General features: G+C 37.9%; 4 protein-coding genes and 1 long non-coding RNA gene across 5 annotated transcripts; 4 read left to right on the top strand and 1 right to left on the bottom strand.

Moving 5' to 3' along the window:
• Positions 1 to 1,938: 1,938 nt before the first annotated feature.
• LOC131023503 (uncharacterized) lies at positions 1,939 to 2,689 on the top strand. The gene is made up of 2 exons (XM_057953046.1): positions 1,939 to 2,019; positions 2,102 to 2,689. Exons 1-2 carry the CDS (start codon positions 1,939 to 1,941, stop codon positions 2,687 to 2,689), a joined length of 669 nt encoding a protein of 222 aa, XP_057809029.1.
• A 3,099-nt stretch (positions 2,690 to 5,788) lies between these two features.
• On the top strand, positions 5,789 to 10,307 carry LOC131022808 (uncharacterized). Its single transcript, XR_009101433.1, has 3 exons — positions 5,789 to 6,056; positions 9,471 to 9,528; positions 10,003 to 10,307. It is a non-coding gene; the product is annotated as an uncharacterized LOC131022808 (long non-coding RNA).
• Positions 10,308 to 12,133: 1,826 nt separating this feature from the next.
• Positions 12,134 to 16,069, top strand: LOC131022806 (sucrose synthase 7-like). Its single transcript, XM_057952329.1, has 14 exons — positions 12,134 to 12,428; positions 12,522 to 12,676; positions 12,758 to 12,950; positions 13,046 to 13,164; positions 13,242 to 13,458; positions 13,554 to 13,649; positions 13,722 to 13,895; positions 14,000 to 14,116; positions 14,198 to 14,364; positions 14,440 to 14,664; positions 14,745 to 15,311; positions 15,386 to 15,524; positions 15,603 to 15,810; positions 15,909 to 16,069. Exons 1-13 carry the CDS (start codon positions 12,186 to 12,188, stop codon positions 15,696 to 15,698), a joined length of 2,508 nt encoding a protein of 835 aa, XP_057808312.1. The 5' UTR covers positions 12,134 to 12,185; the 3' UTR covers positions 15,699 to 15,810; positions 15,909 to 16,069.
• Positions 16,070 to 16,134: 65 nt separating this feature from the next.
• LOC131022807 (probable beta-1,3-galactosyltransferase 12) lies at positions 16,135 to 17,268 on the bottom strand. Its single transcript, XM_057952330.1, has one exon. It carries the CDS (start codon positions 16,987 to 16,989, stop codon positions 16,135 to 16,137), a length of 855 nt encoding a protein of 284 aa, XP_057808313.1. The 5' UTR covers positions 16,990 to 17,268.
• Positions 17,269 to 17,766: 498 nt separating this feature from the next.
• LOC131023502 (uncharacterized) lies at positions 17,767 to 18,705 on the top strand. The gene has a single exon (XM_057953045.1). The coding sequence runs from the start codon at positions 17,767 to 17,769 to the stop codon at positions 18,703 to 18,705; it is 939 nt and encodes a 312-aa protein (XP_057809028.1).
• The last annotated feature ends 3,801 nt before the right edge of the window (positions 18,706 to 22,506 follow it).

Raw genomic sequence — 22,506 nt, 5'->3', positions numbered from 1 at the left:
TCTCAGCCCGATTAGCCCGCACCCGATTAGCTCGAAACCCAATAGAATTGGCCCGAAACCCGGTAGGTTGGCCCGATTGACATCCCTAGATATAATCCATACAAATAAATAATAAAATGGTTTGATTCAAAAAAGTACATACACTAAAAATGAAAATTAATAAAAAATGATGTAAGGACTGTATTATAGGGTTTTTAAAATTTTACGACTTAACTCTTTATTAATTAAAAAGGATTGGATTCCAATTTAAAATAATAATAATAATAATTAACGAGTTAAACAAATAATTCAATGAAAAACAATCCATTGACGACGCGCAACAGCTGAGTCGCGGCGACCCTCACGGCGATCCAGCCGACGACCACCGTCTCAAGAAGACATTTTGGCCTGTGGGTGGCGACCCATGAGGCGATTGCCGGCCGGATCGCCGAAGTCGTTGTTTTCCACGCATTTTTTGAATTTTTGGGCTATTATCAGTATTTTCAAATTCTGTACTATATTTATCCCATGTGCCTGTATATATGTCATTTTCTTGACATATTAGACACATTTCTTCACCTTTCTTCTTCTTCTTCTTCTTTTTCATATTTTTTCAATTTTAAACTTAAAACTTTATTGTTTTCAAAGATTATAATCCCTCCATCCCATAAATAATGGCACGTTTCTTTTCGGCATGGAGATTAATGAGTGTTGAATTAGGGAGAAAAGTTGTAGGGACCACCTATTTAACCATTGAATTAGTAAAAGTAATTGCAAGCATTAAAAATAGGGACCACTTTTATTTTTTTCACAAATTCAATATTCTTTTAATTTTATTCTAATTTCGGTACCTGCTAAGTTCATTTTTTTTGTTTAGTAATTTCTGGCAGCACTTTAAAATTGAAGAAAGTTCTGTTTTTTAAAAAAAAATTCGGTACCTGACTAAGTTAATTTTTTTAAAAAAAATTTCGGTACCAGCTAAGTTTATTTTTATTTTTAAATTTTTGGTACCTGCTAAACACTAGTGCGCTAATACAAAACTGAAAAAAAAAATTGAACACACTTTTGCTCATATCAAATCTGTCACCAAAAAGAAATCAACATACTTAAACAATTTTGCAACACAACTTTTCATTGAAATTTTCACTGAATTCGAATTTCCCTCTCAATACAACCAAAAGTGAGCTATAAATACTTCACCATGGCAGATTCAGTTTTACCATTCAATACTTCATATTTTACAAACAAAAAAAGAAAGTGAAAATGAGGAGAAATGATCTAACTAATGATGAAAGTAACACTATTGTTCAATTCCTTCTTCAAGATAGCAAAAACGGCAAGCCGAAGAGAGGGAAAATCCAAGAAGCCATCGTCAAGTTTGGAAGCCCGAGGCGAACCGTGAGTCGGCTTTGGGCTGCGGTAAAAAAACAACAAGAAAGAGGTGAGCATATTCATTCGGCAAGTATGAAAATACATCGACCACATCGAAAGAGAGTGCAAATCGACCTAGAGCTAATTTCCAGCCTGGAATTAAGCAAAAGATCAACGATTCGCAGGCTTGCAGGTGGCATAAATTGCAGTAAAAGCACAGTGGGTCGATGGATAAACAAATGATTGATCAAAGCTCACACAAGTGCAATTAGACCCGACCTAACTGCTCCTAACAAGCTTCTACGTCTGCGATTCAGCCTTGAAGTCATCGAATACGACCGTATTCTCAAGGTACTTCAGTTTAAAAATATGCACAACACTGTGCATATCGACGAGAAGTGGTTTTACATCATAAAAACAAATCACAGGTTCTACTTAACCCCTGAAGAGGCAGAACCACACAGAACATGCAAGTCAAAGAAATTCATCAAGAAAGTGATGTTCATGTGTGCGGTATGTAGGCCCATATTTGCAGAAGATGCCAGCGTGTTATTCGACGGAAAAATAGGGATTTTTTCGTTTACAGAAATGGTGCCTGCTAAAAGGAACGGCAAGAACAGAGAAGCTGGAACTCTGGAGTTAAAACCAATCCAGAGCATAAGAAAGCCAGTGATCAAGGAATGCATATGTATTTTGCATTAATTTCTGCATTTCAAGTTAATTTATAATGAAAGAAGTTGTTTATGCACAGATGGTACCAACCATAAAGAGAAAATGGCCAGAATTTGCAAGCAAAGTTATTTTCATTCAACAAGACAATGCAAGGCCTCACATCAAGGATGATGATCCAGATTTTAGGCAAGTTGCAAGTTCTGATGGCTTTGACATTAGGATTGTTCATCAACCCCCCAACAGTCCAGACACAAATATCAACGATTTGGGATGGTTTAGAGCAATTCAGAGCTTGCAAACAGAAAGTGTGTGCAACAATGTGGAGGATCTAGTGGCTGCAGTTGAGAAGTCATTTGAAGACCTCTCACCTACTACTCTAAACAATGTGTTTTTGAGTCTTCAAGGATGCATGGTGGAGATTTTAAAGGTGAAGGGTCATAATGCATATAAAGTACCACATATGAAGAAGGGCACACTCATTAGGCAAAATCAACTTCCAATTAATTTGGAAGTGCCTAATGAGTTAGTGAAGGAATGCTTGCAATATCTTATTGACAATAGATGTGAGGAGGGCATGGACCATCTAATGAATGATCTAGGCATAGGATCCATATCATTAGATGGAATTGAATACCTAATGACTAACTTAGGTATTCAAGAGCCATGAAGTAGTTTAGGGTGATTTTGAGGGCTGCATTTTGAATAGCAATAGATTGCATTATGTAATAGCAAGAGATTGCATTTTGAGGGCTGTAATTGGATACCTACTGACTGCATTTTGTAATTAGAATTGGTTTTGAGGGCTAAGTATTGGAATGAATGAAATTTATTGAAAACTATGGGCACACAAGACACAAGATGGCAATGGCACACAAGGCACAAGATGGCAAAGGCACAAACTGCCACACAGGGCTAAAGCACACACAAAGCCATTCAAGGCCTAAGCACACAAAGCCACACAGGGCGAATAACACACTGCCACACAGGGCAAATAGATCAAAGCTCACACAGGGCATAAAATACACTGCCATACAGGGCTAAAGCACCAAATAAGGCACAAGCAACAAACAACAGATCATAGCCAACAAGTTAGGAGCATATAAACATCTCATACTATCATCCATAGCAATCATTGATGATTCAAATACCAAAACATAGGTGAGCAAAGTTTTATCATCTCAAAACCAAAGTAATCCATCGCCCAATAATCAGGAACAACATGCAATTATCAATTAAGCTTTAACACAGCAAGAACAGTAGGTAAATTGGCAGATCTCACCCAGAATAAGCAAGGTAAATATATCTTCAACATGGAAAGCTCAGCCGGTGTGTAAGCTAGCAACCACTCACCGGACACAACATCATCCCATGATTCCTCACATAGTAAAGAAGGTAGATCAGTGTTAGTAACTTTAGAATCATGTGGTGAAGGCCTCGATTTTTCAGAAGGGAGTGAAGCCCTTACATTTTGAGAAGGCTGCCGATGGATTTTTGAAGGCCTACGGAAAATCGACCTCATAGGCATTTGGAAAACTGTAGCCATGGGTGAGTCCGGAACAACGCCGACTCCTGGAGTGGCTTCCGACTCATCGAATCGGACAGAGCCTTCTCCAGCCACCGGTGAAGGCCACAAACTCAGGAGAGAGACTTCAAGCCACGATTCCAGGAAATCCGTCTCCGGCACCGAGCCCCAATCGCACGGATCTTCACTGTTAGGGACGAACTCACCGCTCAGGTAACCGACCAACTGAATTTTCGTCATCGTGGCTTCAAACAAGAACGGAGAAGCGGTGGAAATCGGTGAAAATTGACGGCTCACGGTGAAGATCGGTGAAAATGGAGGCAACACACGGTGGAGATCGGTGAAAAGAGAGGCCGTGCACGGTGGAGATCGGTGGTAAGTGAGGCGGCGCCTCTTGAAGATGGCAATGGAAACTAGGGTTTGATGAAGGGACTCCCCAATTCAGAAGAGAGAGAGTGAAATAAAGAGGCTGCGTTTTTTTTGTTTTTTTGTTGCCTTAATTAGTGTTAAATTCAATAGTTAATTAAACATCTTTGAAGCCCTAATTATTTCTATAAAAGGAAACATGCCATTATTTGTGGGACAACCCAAAGTGGAAAACAAACCATTATTGGGACGGAGGGAGTATTTATTTTCCTGCAAAATTCAAGACTTGAAGAAGGTGAATGTCGAGGAGCCCCCACTTGAGGCATTGCATGGCAAGAATGAGAATGAAGTTGTCTCTCCCAAGAAACAGAGTAATGAAGTGGAGATAATTCCATCGGCAAATGAGTGTTGCGCCGAGCTGCCTATGAAGCTAAGAAGAAGGATCTGGGTAGCTTCACTATGGGTGCGAGATTGGAGGAAATCGATTTCCCAATGTTTGATTAGCCCATGTTTGGATTCGAAAGAGATTCAATTAATTGATGAATCCATGATTTATTGTTTAGTTTGAGCAATGAGTTAATCATTATCTTTATTTGAGAGTAATCCAATCAACAAATTTATTACCTTTACAATACAGGAGACACAAAATAAAGGAAATATCTTACTTAGTGCTTTGTTTCACATAAATCTAGAATTTTTTGTAAAAGTTCGCAACTTTCAGATAAGATTTATTTGCCATCTATATATTATATAAAACAAGAGTTTAACGGTAACAAATTCCCGGCAAATCTTTTGACAGTTTTTTTCAATTCAAAATTGTAGACATGTTCAAAAAAACGTGGTGTTGATCTACAAAAAAAGAAGTGGAGTTCAGCATCCACAAACAAATTCATTCTAACATCTTCAAATCAAGAATTTTGTTCAAATTTCGGATCTCACTTTTTTTATTTATTAAAAGATGCTTGATTTCCATAATATTTTCCTAATTATGCACAAGATTTAACATCAATCCACAAAGATATTATACAAAAGGCAAAATTTTTATTAAAATAAAAAAGAACTATGCACCGATGACTGCAAAAATCATGAACGAAGACGGCTCGATCACTGGCGACACCTTTTCGGTACGGAATCTCCTCCAGCTGTTAGATCGGCTCTTCTTGATCGTCAATCCGGTGAGAGGCGGCGACAATTTCTACAGTGTGGTGGCTGCCAGATCTTGCTTATTCTTTCTGCGGCTGTTGCTCTCCTTGACGCAGGAAGAAAAGAAGAAAAAGAACGCAAGATGATGAAAAAAAGAAAAACGCAAGATGATGAACAAGACGCAGCGGCGTTGGATTGGGATGACCGAATGGGTGAAGTATAATTGTATTAGGGCTTTTCATTATTTTGCATTTTATATTCTGTATTTGTAACACTCGGCATTTTCACTAGTATGTATTATTAATATTATTTTCTATTTTCTATTTTCTATTATCTAAAAGAAGAAAGAGAAGTAGAATCACAGAGATGAGATGGGATATTATTATAATATCCTGAGCTATTAATTTGCATCCTTTATTAATTTTATTCTTTGAAGCAAGTTTGTAATTCCTAGTAAATGGATTATTTTATTATTTTCAGAGATGAGAATGGTGATAAATACAAAATATTATTAGTCGACTTATCGCTCGACTAATTGAAGTGACAGATGTTATTTAATTATTTATCTATGAGCTTCCTTATTTTAATAGTGATGACTCAATATTATTGTTATTATTATTTCTTAATTATTGAGAATATTTATCTAAGTGTGTTTTTGGAAGAATTTCTTTTATTTATACATTAAGGTATATATATTTTTCCATTAAGATAAAATAAGGTATGCACATATATTTAATATTTTTCTCCCTCAAGTGGGCCGATCAATAGGCCACCAAATTGGACTCTCAAATATATGGTATCAAATGTTTTTATTTACTGCACAATTCCCAATATAGAATGGATGTATAATTAAATAGGTGTAGTGGTATTTGAAGAAATCTCATTTTTCTTGTTCTCAAAACTATCGACTATTTTCCCCAAAAACAGAAGCATCGCCTTCTTTCTTCAAGTTGAAAATCGTAGAGAAATCTCGAGGCAATAGCTGTACTATTTGAAAGAAAAGGTGAATTCTTTGATTCTATATCTATTTGTGATTTTAGCTTGAAGAAAAGTTATGTATTGACTTCTAGGGTTTCGAAAATTTGGGGATTTCATACTAGAGTTGAAGTATGATTTCGATATTGAGATATATTATGTTTTTGATGGTCCTAAGCATGATTATGGTGGCTAATTGTGTTAATTCTCACTTGATTTTAGTTTTGCTCAAGTTAATATGAACCCTAGGTTGAGTTTGAGAATTGTGATTATGTTCTTGAATAATTGAGTTCACATATGTGTCTTTAAGATGGAATTATGTCATAGATGAATAAATTATGAGTTTACACCACATAGTTTGGTGAGATTGATTTTGTTAGTTTAGGGGAAATTAGGGCTTTTGAGTTAAGAAGGTTTATATGCTATTAATTGATGAATATAGATATATTATGATGTGATTTTATCAAGTAGGGAGAGTAGAACAGTCCTATTACCTCATTTTTTTTGTAAGGCTCTAATGTATGGAAAATTGTTATAAGACTTGTTATGCTATAACTTGTTGGCTTTGTTGTGTTAAACATGAGTTAAGTTTGAAGTTAAAGCATTCTAGTATGTATTATGATCATGTATTTGAGTCTCTACACTTTTTATTTGGCCAAAGTATGAGTTATGTGTTGAATTGAAACAAAGAATACATTGCTGTCAGTTTTTAACTTGGCAGAACAGTGTTTTGCGGGATGATTTTGATGATGTTCCCATAGTCCAAATGACTTGAAATTTTTACAGTAATAACTTCATAACGAGCAGTACGTGTCTGCAAAAATTAAGCTAAATACGACACCCTTAGATATGTCAAGATATTTTCTGAAATGTACTACGCGAAGCAGCAGAGTTCAGTGACAGATTCTGTCTTTGATGGTATAATAACTTCTTATACATTTGAGATATTGTGTTTTTATAAATTCCCAATAAATATAGACTTTAGCAGATTTCTAAAAATGTAAAGCTTGTATTTTTCTTTAACGAGGTTGATTTTATATAATATTTCAAAGTTGAGATTCATATATGACTAGTGTATTACCCGTCGAAATTCGACGGGTACATATTTTCTTGTAATTTATATATTTTATGTTATTCTTATGATAATTATATAAAATAATTTTTATGTAAATTATTTATATAATTAATTAAATTAAATTAGTAATACATTTTAAATTATATTAATCTTGACAACTTTTAGCAATTAAATTATTAATTTTGTTGAGATCATAAAAATACCCATTAGTTTTCATATGAAATTTTATAAAAAGTTGACGCGTAAGAAAAAAAAGAGAGTAGAAATACATATAAATTTGACATTGGTATGATGAAGGATTGATTTGTTGCATTTGTTGTTACAAGATTTATTAATTTTGTTTAATTTTTTTTATTTTGCTATTTGACCATAATTTTATATGGAGTTTGAAAATCATAATTGAATTGTGAGTATCATATAATTCTGAACTTCTAAAAGCATAACTAATTATGAAAATAATATCTCCTGATATTTAAAAGACCATAACTAATTTATCGAACATCGTATCATTTGGAGTTTTAAGACCAACCAAGTTGTGAGCATCATCTCGTCGCAAACTTGACAGATCAGATCTCTAACTTCTGAGCATCATCTTGTCTAAAACTTGAAAGAGAATTATCTCGTCTAAAACTGGAATGACAGTGAATTTACACTAAAATTTTACCCATTCGTCGACTACAATCATTTCTATGCCTTCTTTGCCTGACATGTCCTTTTGAATCCACAAGCGTAGGATTCTGACAGTTACAGTTTTATTTCTCATTTTATCGTCGAGGGCACTCAAGCGTATACATCCATTAGTCGTCGACATGTGGACAGCTATAAAAAAAGTCATAAACCAATTAATATTCGATGAAATGCAATCTATCAACAAATTCATCAGCAACACAATAAAAAACAACTATAAATATTTCAATCACCAAATTCATCAGCAACACAATCTAACACAAAATGTATAACAAACACCAACACAATATAACAATGCCAAACAAATCAAGTTTTGTAAAATCTCACTTATATTCTTAGGCATTTTATCAAACAAATGGTATGATATACATATATCATATATGTTTAAATAAAAGGAAAGATTTACATTTACATCTATAGTATATTCATAGTATATATTACTACACGCTATAATACCCATCCGATCCTCCCCCGGATACGGTTGCTATGTTGAATCTGCGATAGAAAAATGCCCTAAGTGCCCCTCTGCGTTTTCATTCAAAATCGATTGTAGATGGGTTTATATGTTCTGCCTTCCCGACGCCACCGGAGAAGCCGGAGGTGAGGAAGACAGTGGTTTTTTTAGCGGGAAAGGGGAGAAATTTGGGGGGACTGAATTGTTGGCGACTGAGGAAGAATTTTTGCCAGAAATTGAGGAAGAAATTTTACCAGTAAACATGATTTTGATTCCATTTTTACAATGATTCCTTCTATGTAAAAGTACATCAGTAATTGCTAATTGGAAATTTGGGGATATGATGTTTTGTGATTTAAATACTGTGGCAATTTCCTAAATCTAATTGTGTTGAAGAAGCAATTATGATTGTGTCATGGCAGATTGAATTTTGAATTTTCTGGGGAGAGAGGAGTGTTCAGTGGAGAAGGAAGATGGGAGTTTGTTTTGGTGGGGTGGGGAGGGGGTGGGGAGGGGGTGAGAGAGTGGAGGGGGGGTTCGACGGGATTATGAGAGGGAAGGATGAGATAGTGGAGTTCGGAATTCATGGGATCTCGGGGATTGGGAGTTGGAGCTGAAATTCATACCGAGCACATGCCGTTCACGGCGCTACTGCTGCGGTCGGCAGGCGATGGTGGAAGAGGAAAGCAGAGCGAGTTTTCAAAAGTCAGAAAGTACTACCGTGATTGAGGCAGTAAACGACTGGGTGAATTGGTAGTCAACGCTCCAGCCTCCAAGCAAAAAGAGAGAATATAACCTAAAGCGTGTAATATGAATTCTATATATATGCCACGTAGGCTAAGGAATTTGAAAAGAAGTGATTTGAGGGCTGCCACATAGGATAAGCTTAATCGTATTATAGAATAGATTACATATTTGAAGTTACTTACTTGGGATAGTTGAGTAAATCTATGCTTAAGTCATTGGTCAATTCTTGAATTGATATTTTAGTTATTAATTGTAAGCTAATCTATATAGAATGGATTAGTTTACTCTTATACTTTTTCAACTTGAGATATCCCAAGAGATATGATGTTATTGTTTGCTTTAAGTTAGTTAAGTCCATATAAGTAGAATACTCAGATTAGAGGATGCAACTTTCAAGTGATAGAAGTTTCATTCAAGATTTACTTTCTATTTACTTACTTATTATCCAATCTTACCTTGGGAACCTCATCATAATGAAGGTTCGAGTGGCAGTATAGAGTGAACAAGCAAGGTCTTCTACTTCATTAAGTATATTAGGTGGGCTTACTAACTCAAGAGATAAAGATGCATACTTTAATATAAAGTTTAGTGTATGCATTTATTTTCAAATTATTGACTTGCCAATGTTTGAGATTTGTATGATACCATCTACATAGAACAACGAATTTGGGTCCTGAGCGAGTCAGGATTTGTGTACACAGAGTTGACAGTTAACCTTTGTGTTAGCTTGTCATCGTGTTTGAGAAGGAGGCCTACTTCTCAACACTCAGAGTTATATGATGCGTAGATATGGTACATACATGTTAATTGTCTGCTGACGTATATGATGTTATGATAATTATAGAGAAGTTTTACAGTTTTGCATACACAGGTTATTTAAATAAAACTCCAGTGTGATGTTTGAGACGGCAAGTTCAATATATAGCTCTAAGAGCAAGCTTTAAAGTTATTTCGGCATGACCACTGAGTGCTTTTTGGTACTCAGCCCTGCGTATGTTTCTAAATATGCAGGTTAAGCTGTGATGCAGATGGTTGCAAGCAGAGCAAAGCACTCGGTGTATATATATATAATTTAGGCTCGGGATTTCATGTCCTCATACATGTAATCCACTTGAGTTATTTCCGCTGCAACACTTAATGTACTTTACTTTATTGATGTGTTGTAGAGATTTTAAAACAATAGCTTCGAGAATTATATCACTTAGACAACTTGTCGTTGTGTTATTGTAAGTTGTCTACTCGTGAGTTTTAAAAGTGATTGTATATGATTACCAGACATTATGGTAAAGTATTGCTTAAGCAGGATAATTATTTTTTTATTGAAACCTTTTTATTTTTCATTTTCTTTCTCTGTTTTCCGGTCACACCTTTCCCTAGCTTAACTATACACTAGTTTAGGCCGGGCTGTGACAGTATTTGCATTTTAAGAATCGTGGGTTTTTTTTTCGAGGCAAGAATTGTGGGCTTCTATGTATAAGTATATTTTTCTTTTTTTGAGGAATGACCACAAATATTTTAGTTGGGTTAAAAATAACTTCGTATGCGCAAATAAAACTATAAAAATGTTAAGTAAATACTAATTATAGCTTATTACACTGTATATATTTTATTTAAATTTGACCATATTAATTTTAATTAATTTTAGACTATTTAAATATGAACTTTTAATAAAAATATATTTGTATGTGTACTTATTTTTAATTTTTTTTAAATGAATTTGGGATATTTAATCATGAGCTTTAAACAATAATATATTTAAACTTTTAAGAGACGATTTTTTTTAACGGTTGACAATTAATTTAATTTAATTATGGATCCAAAAATCTATATATATATATAAAAGAGTACAACAACTACTTTTTCCTATCAAAATTTCTCTCTCATCACTTTTTTTTGTTTTTTTTTGTTTTGATTCTTTTATAAAAATCGTCAACTTTGATTAGTAAAAAGATATTAAACATAGATGCTAAATTAAAGATAACAAAAATATCATTAATTTGATGTAAAAATTATTAAAAATAAATTTAAAATGAATAAGTTATTATCAATTAAAGTTACATTTTTTTTTTCTCTCTCTCATCTTTGATCTCTCCTTTCTCTTTTCAAATTTCTTTTAATTATACGGTTCTTTCTCCTTCATTCATTTTTCATATTTTGTATTGTATAGAAACTTTATTTTAGAATTTGTATTTAAACATACATGCAGTCCAAAAATATACTATTAAACAATATGCTAATAAATAGTTTTGAACATCTTAGAATATTATATGATATATAATGATACTTATTATCATTTATACTTACTTTTGGTGGTTAATTTATTTATGAGATACTTATTATCATTTATATAATGATAAACATATCTTTATATATTTATACACATTATCAATGAAAATTAATTAATTGGTAATTGAAAATACAAAATTGAAAATTTATATATTTTCGAATTCATGTTTTTTATTAAAATTATATCGTGGATAATTTCAATTTTTTATTTAAATTTATATTTCAATTATATATACTATATATATTTATTTTATTTAAAATATCGTTTCGTTTCGATACTGATCGTGCATCGCACGAGTGGGCGTGTGCTAGTTGTACTTAAAAAGAAATTCAAATATTAAATTTAGACACAGTTTTTTTTTTTTTGAGAGAGAGTTTAGACACAGTTTTAGAAACTAGTTATGGAAAATATGATTTCACCACATAAAATTACAGTAATACATTCTTAAAATTACAGTAATACATTCTTATGGAGTATTTGACATCAAGAAATCTGTAGCCTTTAGTTAGCACACACGAAATGATTCACAACCATTTATGGTATTAGATCACGTTTACCAATGTTTCGTACTCAAGGAAAAGATGCAAAAGGCCTTTTGCTCACTTGATAAGCTTCGCACTTTTTATTCATTCCTATTTCATTGGCAATGCAACATCATCATTCCAATGAAATGCTGCTTTGCCAGAATAGAACTAGCAATGAAAAAACTCAAAGAAAAGAATGATACCAAAACCAAGATTCTTTTCTTTTGCAATTTCATCACCAGAAAGAATCTTCTTTAATTCTTATTCTTCCATCTCAACATTTCTCGTTTGCAATGCAGACAAGTATCTATAAATGCAGACAAGTATCTAGAATCGAAACCAGCCTCATTTTTTTTGTGCAAGATCACAACATCCTCTAAAAAATGGCGGCACCTTCGAATGCAGCAGCCTTGAAGAGATCGGAGTCGATAGCTGACAGCATGCCGGAGGCTTTGAGGCAGAGCCGATACCACATGAAGAGGTGCTTCGCAAAGTACACCGATAAAGGGAAGCGGCTGATAAAGCTCCACCACCTCATGACAGAGATGGAGCAAGTCATCGACGACGACTCCGAGAGAAGCCAGTTGATGGAAGGACTGCTTGGCTACATCTTGTGCACAACTCAAGTAGGACCTTCAAACATCATCTTCTCCCTCTCTTTCTGCCTAACTTTTTTTTTTTCTTGATTGCCAATGGATTTGTCGTTTTTGTTTGTGCAGGAAGCAGCGGTTGTTCCTCCATATGTTGCCTTTGCCATTAGGCCATCTCCCGGGTTCTGGGAGTATGTTAAAGTCAGTGCAAATGATCTCTCTGTGGAGGGCATCACGGCCACCGACTACTTGAAATACAAAGAGATGACAGTTGATGAGGCTTGGTAATGATTCTATTTTTATGGTGAAGTATGTGCCTTTTTTTTTTAATGAATTTTGAGCTTGTTTTGGTGCGTGCATTGCAGGGCGAGTGATGAGAACGCGTTGGAGATAGATTTTGGAGCAACGGACGTCTCTCTGCCTCACTTGACTCTGCCTTCCTCCGTTGGTAATGGTGTGAGTTACATTTCCAAGTTTCTGACCTCAAAGCTGGATGGCAGCCCTTGGAAAGCACAGTCTCTCGTCGATTACTTGCTCACTCTCAACCACCAAGGAGAAGTATGATCATCCATCACCATCATCTCATCATGTGCAGACTTGTATATCTTAGCCCAACTTTTGATGAAAAATTGTATATGGTGATGAATTTGCAGAAACTCATGATAAATGAGAACCTCAACACGGTTTGTAAGCTTCAGGGTGCGTTGATAATAGCTGAAGCAGCTCTGTCTTCTCTGCCTAAGGATACGCCTTATCAGAGCTTTGAGATGAGGTGATTAAATCAGCCCTCTTTTGCATCTCATTTCTTGATTTTTTTCAGAATGAGGAAATGGTGTGTTTGGAATGCAGGTTCAAAGAGTGGGGCTTCGAGAAAGGGTGGGGCGATAATGCTGAGAGAGTCGAGGAAACAATGCACTCGCTCTCTGAAATACTTCAGGCTCCTGATCCACTGCACATGGAGAGATTCTTTGGAAGGCTTCCTATAATCTTCAACGTCGTGCTCTTTTCTGTTCACGGATACTTTGGGCAGGCCGACGTTCTTGGCTTGCCCGACACTGGTGGCCAGGTAGGAACTTCTTCATGGCCTAATAATGATTCAAAATAAAATTCTTGCATAGTAATTAAGAAGGATCTCAAGTTACTTTTGCCTTTCTTTGACAGGTGGTTTATGTGTTGGATCAAGTGGTTGCTATGGAGGAAGAATTACTTGCGAGAATTAAGCAGCAAGGGTTAAATGTCAAGCCTCAGATTCTTGTGGTAAGTGGCATTCCAACAAGATGGAAGATTTGAGCAACAAATATGAAACCATACTCGTTCGTGATAATGCAGGTCACTCGACTCATCCCTGATGCCAAGGGGACTAAATGCAACATGGTGTTGGAGCCAGTCTTGAACACAAAGCATTCCCACATTCTTAGAGTCCCATTCAACACAGAAGCCGGAGTTCTTCAACAATGGGTTTCTCGATTTGATATCTATCCTTACCTCGAGAAGTTTACTCAGGTTTGAGCTAGATCATACATTCATGATCATTGTTCTGCAATATGTTTGTGCTGATCTAGCCTTAACTTTATTTGTTTTTTGTTGTTGTTTTCGTGATTTAAAAGGACGCCACGAGCAAAATAATGGAAGTCATGGATGGAAAACCAGACCTAATCATTGGAAACTACACTGATGGAAACCTGGTGGCATCACTCATGGCTAGTAAACTAGACACAACCTTGGTACCTAACTTGCCTAATGCTCAGCATTTTTCTACTTTTATCAAAATTGAAGATTTGCTGAGATTATGCATCTTCGAATAGGGAACAATCGCACATGCTTTGGAGAAGACAAAGTATGAAGATTCGGACATGAAATGGAAGGAGTTGGATGCCAAGTACCACTTCTCATGCCAGTTTTCAGCTGATTTAATTGCAATGAACACAGCAGATTTCATCATTGCAAGCACATATCAGGAGATTGCTGGAAGGTACACTATCTAGATCACTCGATTTCTACATTGTTGGACACACGTGATGGTTAAAAACTCGTTGTCTCATTGCAGCAAAGAAAGGCCAGGACAGTACGAAAGCCATACTGCATTTACACTGCCTGGGCTGCATAGAGTGGTGTCAGGTATCAATGTCTTTGATCCTAAGTTCAACATTGCTTCTCCCGGAGCAGATCAGACCGTGTACTTCCCTCACACGGAGAAACAGAAGCGATTCACTATGTTTCGTTCAGCCATTGATGAACTTCTGTTTAGCAAAGTAGACAATGCTGAGCACATGTTAGGCTGCATCTCATCTCCCATTCTTCTATGCCAGCTGTTTATTACAAATATGACTTTTAACACTTTTTTTGCTACAGTGGATATTTGGAAGACAAAAAGAAACCTATCATATTCTCCATGGCTAGGCTGGATATAGTGAAGAACATCACTGGACTAACAGAGTGGTACGGAAACAACAAACGCTTGAGGAGCTTAGTGAATCTGGTTATTGTTGGTGGCTTCTTTGATCCTTCCAAATCCAAAGACAGAGAAGAGGCGGCCGAGATAAAGAAGATGCATGAGTTGATAGAGAAACACCAGCTGAAAGGGCAGATAAGGTGGATAGCTGCTCAAACTGACAGAAAGAGGAACGGTGAGCTGTACCGTGCCATTGCTGATACGAAGGGGGCTTTCGTGCAGCCAGCTCTGTACGAGGCATTCGGCCTGACAGTGATCGAGGCCATGAACTGTGGGTTACCGACTTTTGCAACCAACCAAGGGGGCCCCGCTGAGATAATAGTTGATGGGGTCTCTGGTTTTCATATTGATCCCAACAATGGTGCTGAGTCTAGCAACAAGATTGCTGACTTCTTCCAAAAGTGCAAGGAGGATCCTGAGATTTGGAACAGAGTTTCTCTTCAAGGGCTGCAACGTATACACGAGTGGTAAAATTCTTTGCATATTCACACACACTACCACATACTGATGATGTTGAGATTAATTGCCTTGTTTTTTGAAGCTATACATGGAAGATTTATGCAAATAAAGTCTTGAATATGGGGTGCGTCTATAGCTTCTGGAGACAGCTGTACAAGGCGGAGAAGCAAGCGAAAAGGAGATATATTCAGACATTTTACAATCTTCAATTCAAGAACTTGGTACATTATTGACTTATCGATTTTGTTTTCGTTGAGGAAACTAAGTTATGAAAAGACTCCTGATGAAAACTGATGCAGGCCAAGAATATGCCAATTAAAAAGGATGAACCTCCACAGCAGGAAATAAAGCAGAAAGCTAAGCCACAGCCCTCACTCAGGCAAGATTCTTGTTGAGTTAATTAATTCATTTAATTTAAGATTTTAAAAAGAAAACACATTTCTCAAGAAACTCACATCTAATTTTAATGATATGATACCGCAGGCGATCACAGTCGACATTGCAGAAGTAAGACTACTAATCCATATCTGAGATTTATATATACTCCAACTTTTTGTTCATAAATATATATATGAATAACAAAATGAGTTAATTTCCATGTCAAGGTTGTTTGGCGCCTAAAGGAAAGAAGCAAAATCAAGAACATGAACAGCACCGGCCAGCTCTGAGACACATGTTTCAATATTTTACACGAGTTTGTTGCAATTAAAAAAACATTGTACGTAGTCAATCCAATAAAGAAAAAGAAACACAAATTGATTGTATATATGATGACTAGTTAATGAAACAATGATGGAACAAACACAAGCAATTGCAATGAATTAAGTCTAATCAGAGAGTATACAACTTGGATGGCTTAACCTCGTTAGTGACATTAAAGAAAGTAAGCACATTGAGCCACTGATCCCACCTCTTGACACGATGAACTGCGACGGTATCCGGAATAAGCTCATGCGAGCATCTCCCATTGGTACCAGGATAGTCATACATGGCCGGCTTGTTAGAAACCCTATTCTTGGCCTTATCCCCTCGATTCAGCCACTCTCCCACCATCTTATCCTCCGGCCCGAACGTATGATTGGCGGCGATAACGGAGGTGCTGATCCACTCAACAAGGTCCCACGAGAGCACGAAGGCCATGCCAGACATGTAGTGGACCAAGGGATTCATGCTAGGGCAAGGTATGACGAAACCATAGTACAAGTCCGACCTCGGCAGCGCCTCGAGGGACAAGGCCAGCGGCTCGAGGCGCAGGTAAACGTCGTCGTCGGCCTTCATGACGTAGTCGTACTTGGCCGGGAGGATTCTCGGGAGGGAGGAGAAGTAGGTGTAGGTTTTGCCGCTGTTCATGTTCTCGGAGCAGTTGAGGATGATGATGTCGTCGAAGCGCATGATCTCGAGGGCGATGAAGGCGCGCTGCTCGGCTTTGGTGAGGTTGCAGAGGACGAACTTGACGTCGATTGTTGCGGGGGAGTTTTGCTGTGTGCCGTAGATGAGGCGGAGGAAGTGGCGGCGCTCGTATTTATCGGGGAGGGTGAGGATGCCGATGAGGAGGCTCAAGGGAGGCGGCCGTGGCGAGGCTTGGATTTTGGTGGTGGTGTATTTGATGCTGCAGAAGATGAAGAAGGTGAAGATGATGATGGCGGATATGGATAGTATGTCTTGGATTAGTCTTAGCCGTAGCATTGTGTTGATCGAAATTGGAGTAGACAGCACATCCAAATTAAAGGCCGATTGCCATTTAGCACTAAGGCATGTTAAAAAAATGTGACCAAAGTAAACAAGATGGCATCTCTTTGTGACTTGCACATGAAAAGTAATGGATCACTCCGTGATTGAAAATGTGAGTTACGTACCGGGAGTCTCTATTTTTATTTTTCCTAATTCCTCGCAACAAAACTAAAATAAAAATTAAACACCATATTGTCAATTTGTACTACTCCCTCTCTCTCATAACAACTATCTACTATTTTTTCGACACGAAAATTTAAGTGAAAATGATTAATAAAAAATAAAAAATAATGGAGCCCCCACTTTTATTATACTTCCTTCGTTCACAAAAATAGTCCTAAAAGAGGACGACACGTGTTTTAGAGCATCCACAATGGGGGCTCGCTAGCCGGTGCGAGCCCCCCTCCTTTGCACCCGCCCCCAATGCCGCACCCGCGGTGCGCAGAGCCGGCGCGTTCCTGCGCGCCCGGTGCAGACCGCCGCGCGTGTCTCCCCCTCCCTATTTTCTCCACTTTTTACATTAAAAAAAAAATCAAAAATTCGAAAAAAAAACCTGGCAGAGAGACGTGGGGGCTGACCATTTTTTTGGGGCCGTTGCCCATTTTTTCCCTTTCCCCCCCTCCCCCCTTATTTTCTTCTATAAATACGTTCATTCACTCCCCATTAATTGTTTTACTTCATCTCCTACTACTATTATTCTTCATCTTCTATACTTTATTTTCTGACAAAACCATGGAAGGTGATTGGAGAAATTATTGGCGTGAACACCCCCAAAATCCATCTCCCGGCGAATCAAATGCATCCGGCCAAGGATTCTCGCCGTTCACGCAAGAATCAAATGCCTTTCAAGCGGCCACCAATTTGAACGCTCAATTTGCCACGGCAGCTGACCCCGAGCCCGACGTGGAGGAGATTACTTCTATGCCGGCGACCACCAAACAACGTGGAAACTACTATCCGCCGGAAACAATACTCATATGTCGTTTGTATCTCGAGCACACCCACGACTCTGTGGTGGGGATCGATCAAAAAGGAAATGAGTATTGGGGCGCCATCTGCACAGCCTACAATGCTCAAAGGCCCAAAGGAGCTATTCCACGCGACATCAAGCAAATCAAGTCACACTTTCAACGCGTGGCGAAGGACTGCAAGAGGTGGGAGGCCTTGTACAAAAAGTTCCGCGATAATTGGGCATCCGGCATGAGTGATGGTCAAATCATCGAGCAAACAGAAAAAATGTGGATCGTCGAGTTTCGTGCTAAGTTCAGGTATCCGTATGCATGGAAGGTATTGCATGAGTCCAAGAAATTCGGAAGCATCAGCGAGGATGTCCACTCGGATATCCACTCGGATAAACGCTCGAAGGGCTCGGACGGTCACGGCACAACGACTTCTAGCGACCAAAGTATCTCCACAAGGCCCCAAGGCCAAAAGGCAGCGAAGAGAGACAAAGAAAAAGGCAAGAAAAAGGCCGAGACATCCAAAGCCAATGCTCAAGCTCTCGGGTACATGGCGGAGATGGTCAAGGTCATGGGCCAATTCTCCCGAACTCCAGGCGACCTCGCCGATAGCATGTTGATGAGTAAGGACACCTCTCAAATGAATTCCAACGAGTTGGTGTTTCACTTAGCCAAGGTGGCGGAAATCAAGCAACGCAACAATATTCCATAGATTTTAGGGTGTTTTTTTTTAAATTGTAAGTAATTTAGGATTTTATTTGATTGTATTGCAATTTTAATTTTCAATCAATGTATGATTAATTTTTAAATTTAATGAAATTTTACTTTTCCAATTTAATGTGAAATTTAATTAAAAATAAGAATAAAAGTAAATAGAAAATAAAAATTAAATTTAGAGAGTCAAGGGTGGGCTCTCCCATTGTGGAGAGTGGGTGCAATAGTAGTAGGGACCACCATTGTGCACCCACTTGGGGCTCACCATTGTGGATACTCTTAGTAAAAATTGTTGAATTTATTGTGAGCGAAGATAGGTCTGTTGGAGTTGTTTTTTAACTCCATAATAAACTCACGATTATTAGTTTTTTGGTTGGATTTATTTTGCCTTTCTCCACATTTTGTGTAGGGTTTTGGACTGAGTCAAAAACTGGAAGAATTGGGATTCAACGGATAAAGGAAGGAGAGAGAGAAAAGGAAGGTGGTTAGTAGTTGCTAAAATCAAGGAAGTGTGGGCTAAGTGGATTGTCTCCAACAAACCACAACAGCCATCTCTTCATCCACAACTTAACCCAAAATCAAGGAAGTGTGGGCTAAGTGGATTGTCTCCAACAAACCACAACAACCATCTCTTCATCCACTACTTAACCCACGACTTGGAAGCTGGAAGAGTCTATTAAAGTTGGGGAAGATCCTCAGTTCAGATCACCGAAAATTGAAGAGCAAAATCGAGTATTTGAGTGATCTGTGTACGAGTGTTATTTTGAGTGTTAAGTTAACATCCTTTATAGAATTCATTAGTTTGCTCGAGTTTCGGAGTATAGCTCTTGAACTCAGTTTTTGTTTCTTAGTGAGAGTGTCACAGAGTTCAATACCTAAGTCATTGTAAAGGTATTAGACTGAGTTGTTCATTCTCGTTTTAGTTATTTTTGCCATCAGGTTTCTTCAAGTTACTTTATAACTTGAAGAAATTTGTCCACATACTTGTGTTCTTTTATTCCGCTGCATTTCTACTCTGTGTGCACTAGTCTCTCTTGAGAATTACGTTGCCTGTAATGCCCCGACCAATAATTTCTTCTACCAGAATTGCCCCGACCCTGTCACACCTTCTGCTCAATCGCCTTCATCATTCAATTTACCTAGGATTTTATACACCGAGTGCGTCGATTTCAATGAAGAACCTCGGTTGGAAGCTGCCGAGCTGGATTTTATTCGGTTTCTTCCGTCGGAGATTTGGACAATTCGTTTTGAAATTGAATCGTGGGGCGGTGGTTTCCCCGCTGCTTACTCTTCGAGAATTTTGTGTGCGATTCTGACGGCGTTGACAGAGAAGGAGTAAGAAGGGACTGTTCGTGTATAAAACGACGACGTTTTGGTCCTAATTTAATGACTTAGCACAAGCTTGCCACATAGGTGACACGTCATTGCAATTAGTTGCCGGACAACATCATTAAGGGAAAAACGAGAATCAGAATTAAGTTCAAGGATTTTAACAAGAAATTTGAAGGTCAAGGAAAAAATGCAAATTCGGCAAAACTTCAGGGACCCAGCGTCCCCCCTCCTATAGTCCCACCCCCTGCCTCCCGCGACCCACCTCCGGCCAGCGACCTAGCGGCGCGCCGGCGCCCCTCGCCCGCTTGTCGTCTCCCTCCGCCCGCCTCCCACTCTCTATCTCCATTTTTCGTCGTACCCTCCCACTCCCTTTGCGTGCCTCCCACAGCCGACGGCGCGACGCTTTTGAGCTCCAGGCCTCCACCGGACCACCGCGTAGCACTCCAGGCCTCCACCAGACCACCGCGCCGCCTCTGAGCTCCAACATGTATGCTTCTTAAGTTCTTCTTCTTTTTTTTTTTTTTTTTTTTTTTTTACAGAGTTCTTTTTTGTTTTTTTGGTTTGCTTCACCCTTTCTCTTTTTTCGGATTTATGCCATTCAATTTACTCAAATTATAATCAATAAAATTAGGCTTTAAACACTTAGCTTGATTGAATCAAGCCATCAATTATTACAGTAGGAGATTGATTACCTTCGGGTAATTAGGTTTAATTGGGTAATAGGGTACCCTAATACCCGATTTTCATAGTTTGACTTTGAAAAATTCAATTTTGATCGGGTAATTTAGGGTACCCGAATACCCGAGTTGGGTATTAGGGTACCCAATTTTTTAATCGGGGTCAGGGTCGGGTATAGGGTTTTAGGCTTATTCGGGATCAGGTACCCGATTTTTTCGGGTAGGGTACCCGATCCTGACCCAATTTTCAGCCCTATCTCCAGCTCATTCTCAGATCTTAAATAAGTGTTTCATTGTGCCCATTCCAGCCTCTTCGAGTCCTGCCTCATCAGTGTGTCCTTCCAGACACAAAATAATAAAAAATAAAGAAAAACGACTTGATCTAGACCTAGACACGACACAAAAAAGCACAAAAAATTGGACTCGTCATGCAACAAAAATATAAATTCATGTATTTTTTATTTAATTGAAAGTTAGGTGAAAATTATAACTTTTTTTTTTAAAATTTTCGTGTATTTTTTGGCCATAACCTCATAAAGAAAATTAAATAATGTTATTAGCGCATATGTTCGGCACATGTTACTCATTAGATACAAATTTCTTGGCGCCAAATTCAGAGTTTGTTGATCAAGACAAATAAAATAGAACCTAATTAAATACTATATCGGGCGTCTGCAAAGAGTGTACCACTTTCTTTTTAAAGAAATGGTTCCACCATCCACTTTAATCTTTTAACCTTACAAACACTTTTTATTTACAAAAAATCCACCGTCAAATTCAATCTCAACCACATATCCCATAAAGTGGTGGGACCCTTTCTCCACTCTAAATCATCACTAATTTTATTAAATCTCGTGCCCAGCTAAAGTGCCCCACTTTTAATGGACAGAGAGAGTACAAATTATCGTACAGTCAACGATACAATGATTTGTTACTGACACATATCACATTCTACTCTGTGATATTTTGTAACCAACAAAAATAAAAATAATTAAAAAGAAATGGGTATAAAGAATATGAAATTCGGATAGTTTTGATAGACACTTTTGTAAAATGTAGGTAGTTTCTATTCCATATTGCATGCAAACTTTCAAATGTGCATGGGAGCGTGCACATTAATCAACTTTTAAATTAAAACACGTAAAATTTATTTATTTATTGTATATAAAGTACATATTACAATCTTGCTCTTGAAATTAGTAACTAGCTAGCTAGATCATCCCGGCCGTATGGGAAATAACATTGTCCAAAGCTAGAGATATCTGAACTAAATCTAGCTAGCCAGCTATTTTCTTCAACAAGGTTACAGAATTGCAATATCGTTGGCTTGTGGCTTTTATTTGTTGAAGCAGCTAATTACTGGGAAAAAAAAAAAAGTGGTATCATTATTATTATTATTATGACAGAAGCATACATAGGTGTGAGAATGTATGGTTATTGGTGGTGACATTATTTTGTAACACACTCTAAACTTATTTGGAACGCGGTGGAGGAGGAGGAGGAGGAGATGGACAGAATTTTTGAAAAGGGTTTGGGACTGGCAATGGGATGGGCAAGTTTATGCATAAAGGCGATAAAGGGGGCGGAGGAGGTGGTGGAGACGGTGGCGGTGGTGGAGACGGTGGAGGCGGTGGAGATGGTGGAGGAGGAGGCGGCGGTGGAGACGGTGGAGGTGGAGACGGCGGTGGAGGAGGTGGAGATGGCCGTGGTGGAGACGGCGGAGGTGGAGGGGGTGGTGGCGGCGATGGCGGAGGTGGCGGCGATGGCGGAGGTGGAGAGGGCGGAGGTGG

Source organism: Salvia miltiorrhiza, chromosome 4, assembly GCF_028751815.1.
Source record: "Salvia miltiorrhiza cultivar Shanhuang (shh) chromosome 4, IMPLAD_Smil_shh, whole genome shotgun sequence".
NCBI lineage: Eukaryota > Viridiplantae > Streptophyta > Magnoliopsida > Lamiales > Lamiaceae > Salvia > Salvia miltiorrhiza.
The sequence above is the reverse complement of the archived record's forward strand: the minus strand, read 5'-3'. Positions and strand labels throughout refer to the sequence as shown.

Bases quoted from the DNA above. Each gene is read 5' to 3' on its own strand.
- LOC131023503 (XM_057953046.1), top strand. From the start codon at position 1,939: ATGGTGCCTGCTAAAAGGAACGGCAAGAACAGAGAAGCTGGAACTCTG. The intron at 2,020-2,101 runs GTGATCAAGGAA...GTTTATGCACAG, and splicing joins TCCAGAGCATAAGAAAGCCA to ATGGTACCAACCATAAAGAG.
- LOC131022806 (XM_057952329.1), top strand. From the start codon at position 12,186: ATGGCGGCACCTTCGAATGCAGCAGCCTTGAAGAGATCGGAGTCGATA. The intron at 14,117-14,197 runs GTACCTAACTTG...ATCTTCGAATAG, and splicing joins GTAAACTAGACACAACCTTG to GGAACAATCGCACATGCTTT. The intron at 14,665-14,744 runs GTTAGGCTGCAT...TTTTTGCTACAG, and splicing joins GTAGACAATGCTGAGCACAT to TGGATATTTGGAAGACAAAA.
- LOC131022807 (XM_057952330.1), bottom strand. From the start codon at position 16,989: ATGCTACGGCTAAGACTAATCCAAGACATACTATCCATATCCGCCATC.
- LOC131023502 (XM_057953045.1), top strand. From the start codon at position 17,767: ATGGAAGGTGATTGGAGAAATTATTGGCGTGAACACCCCCAAAATCCA.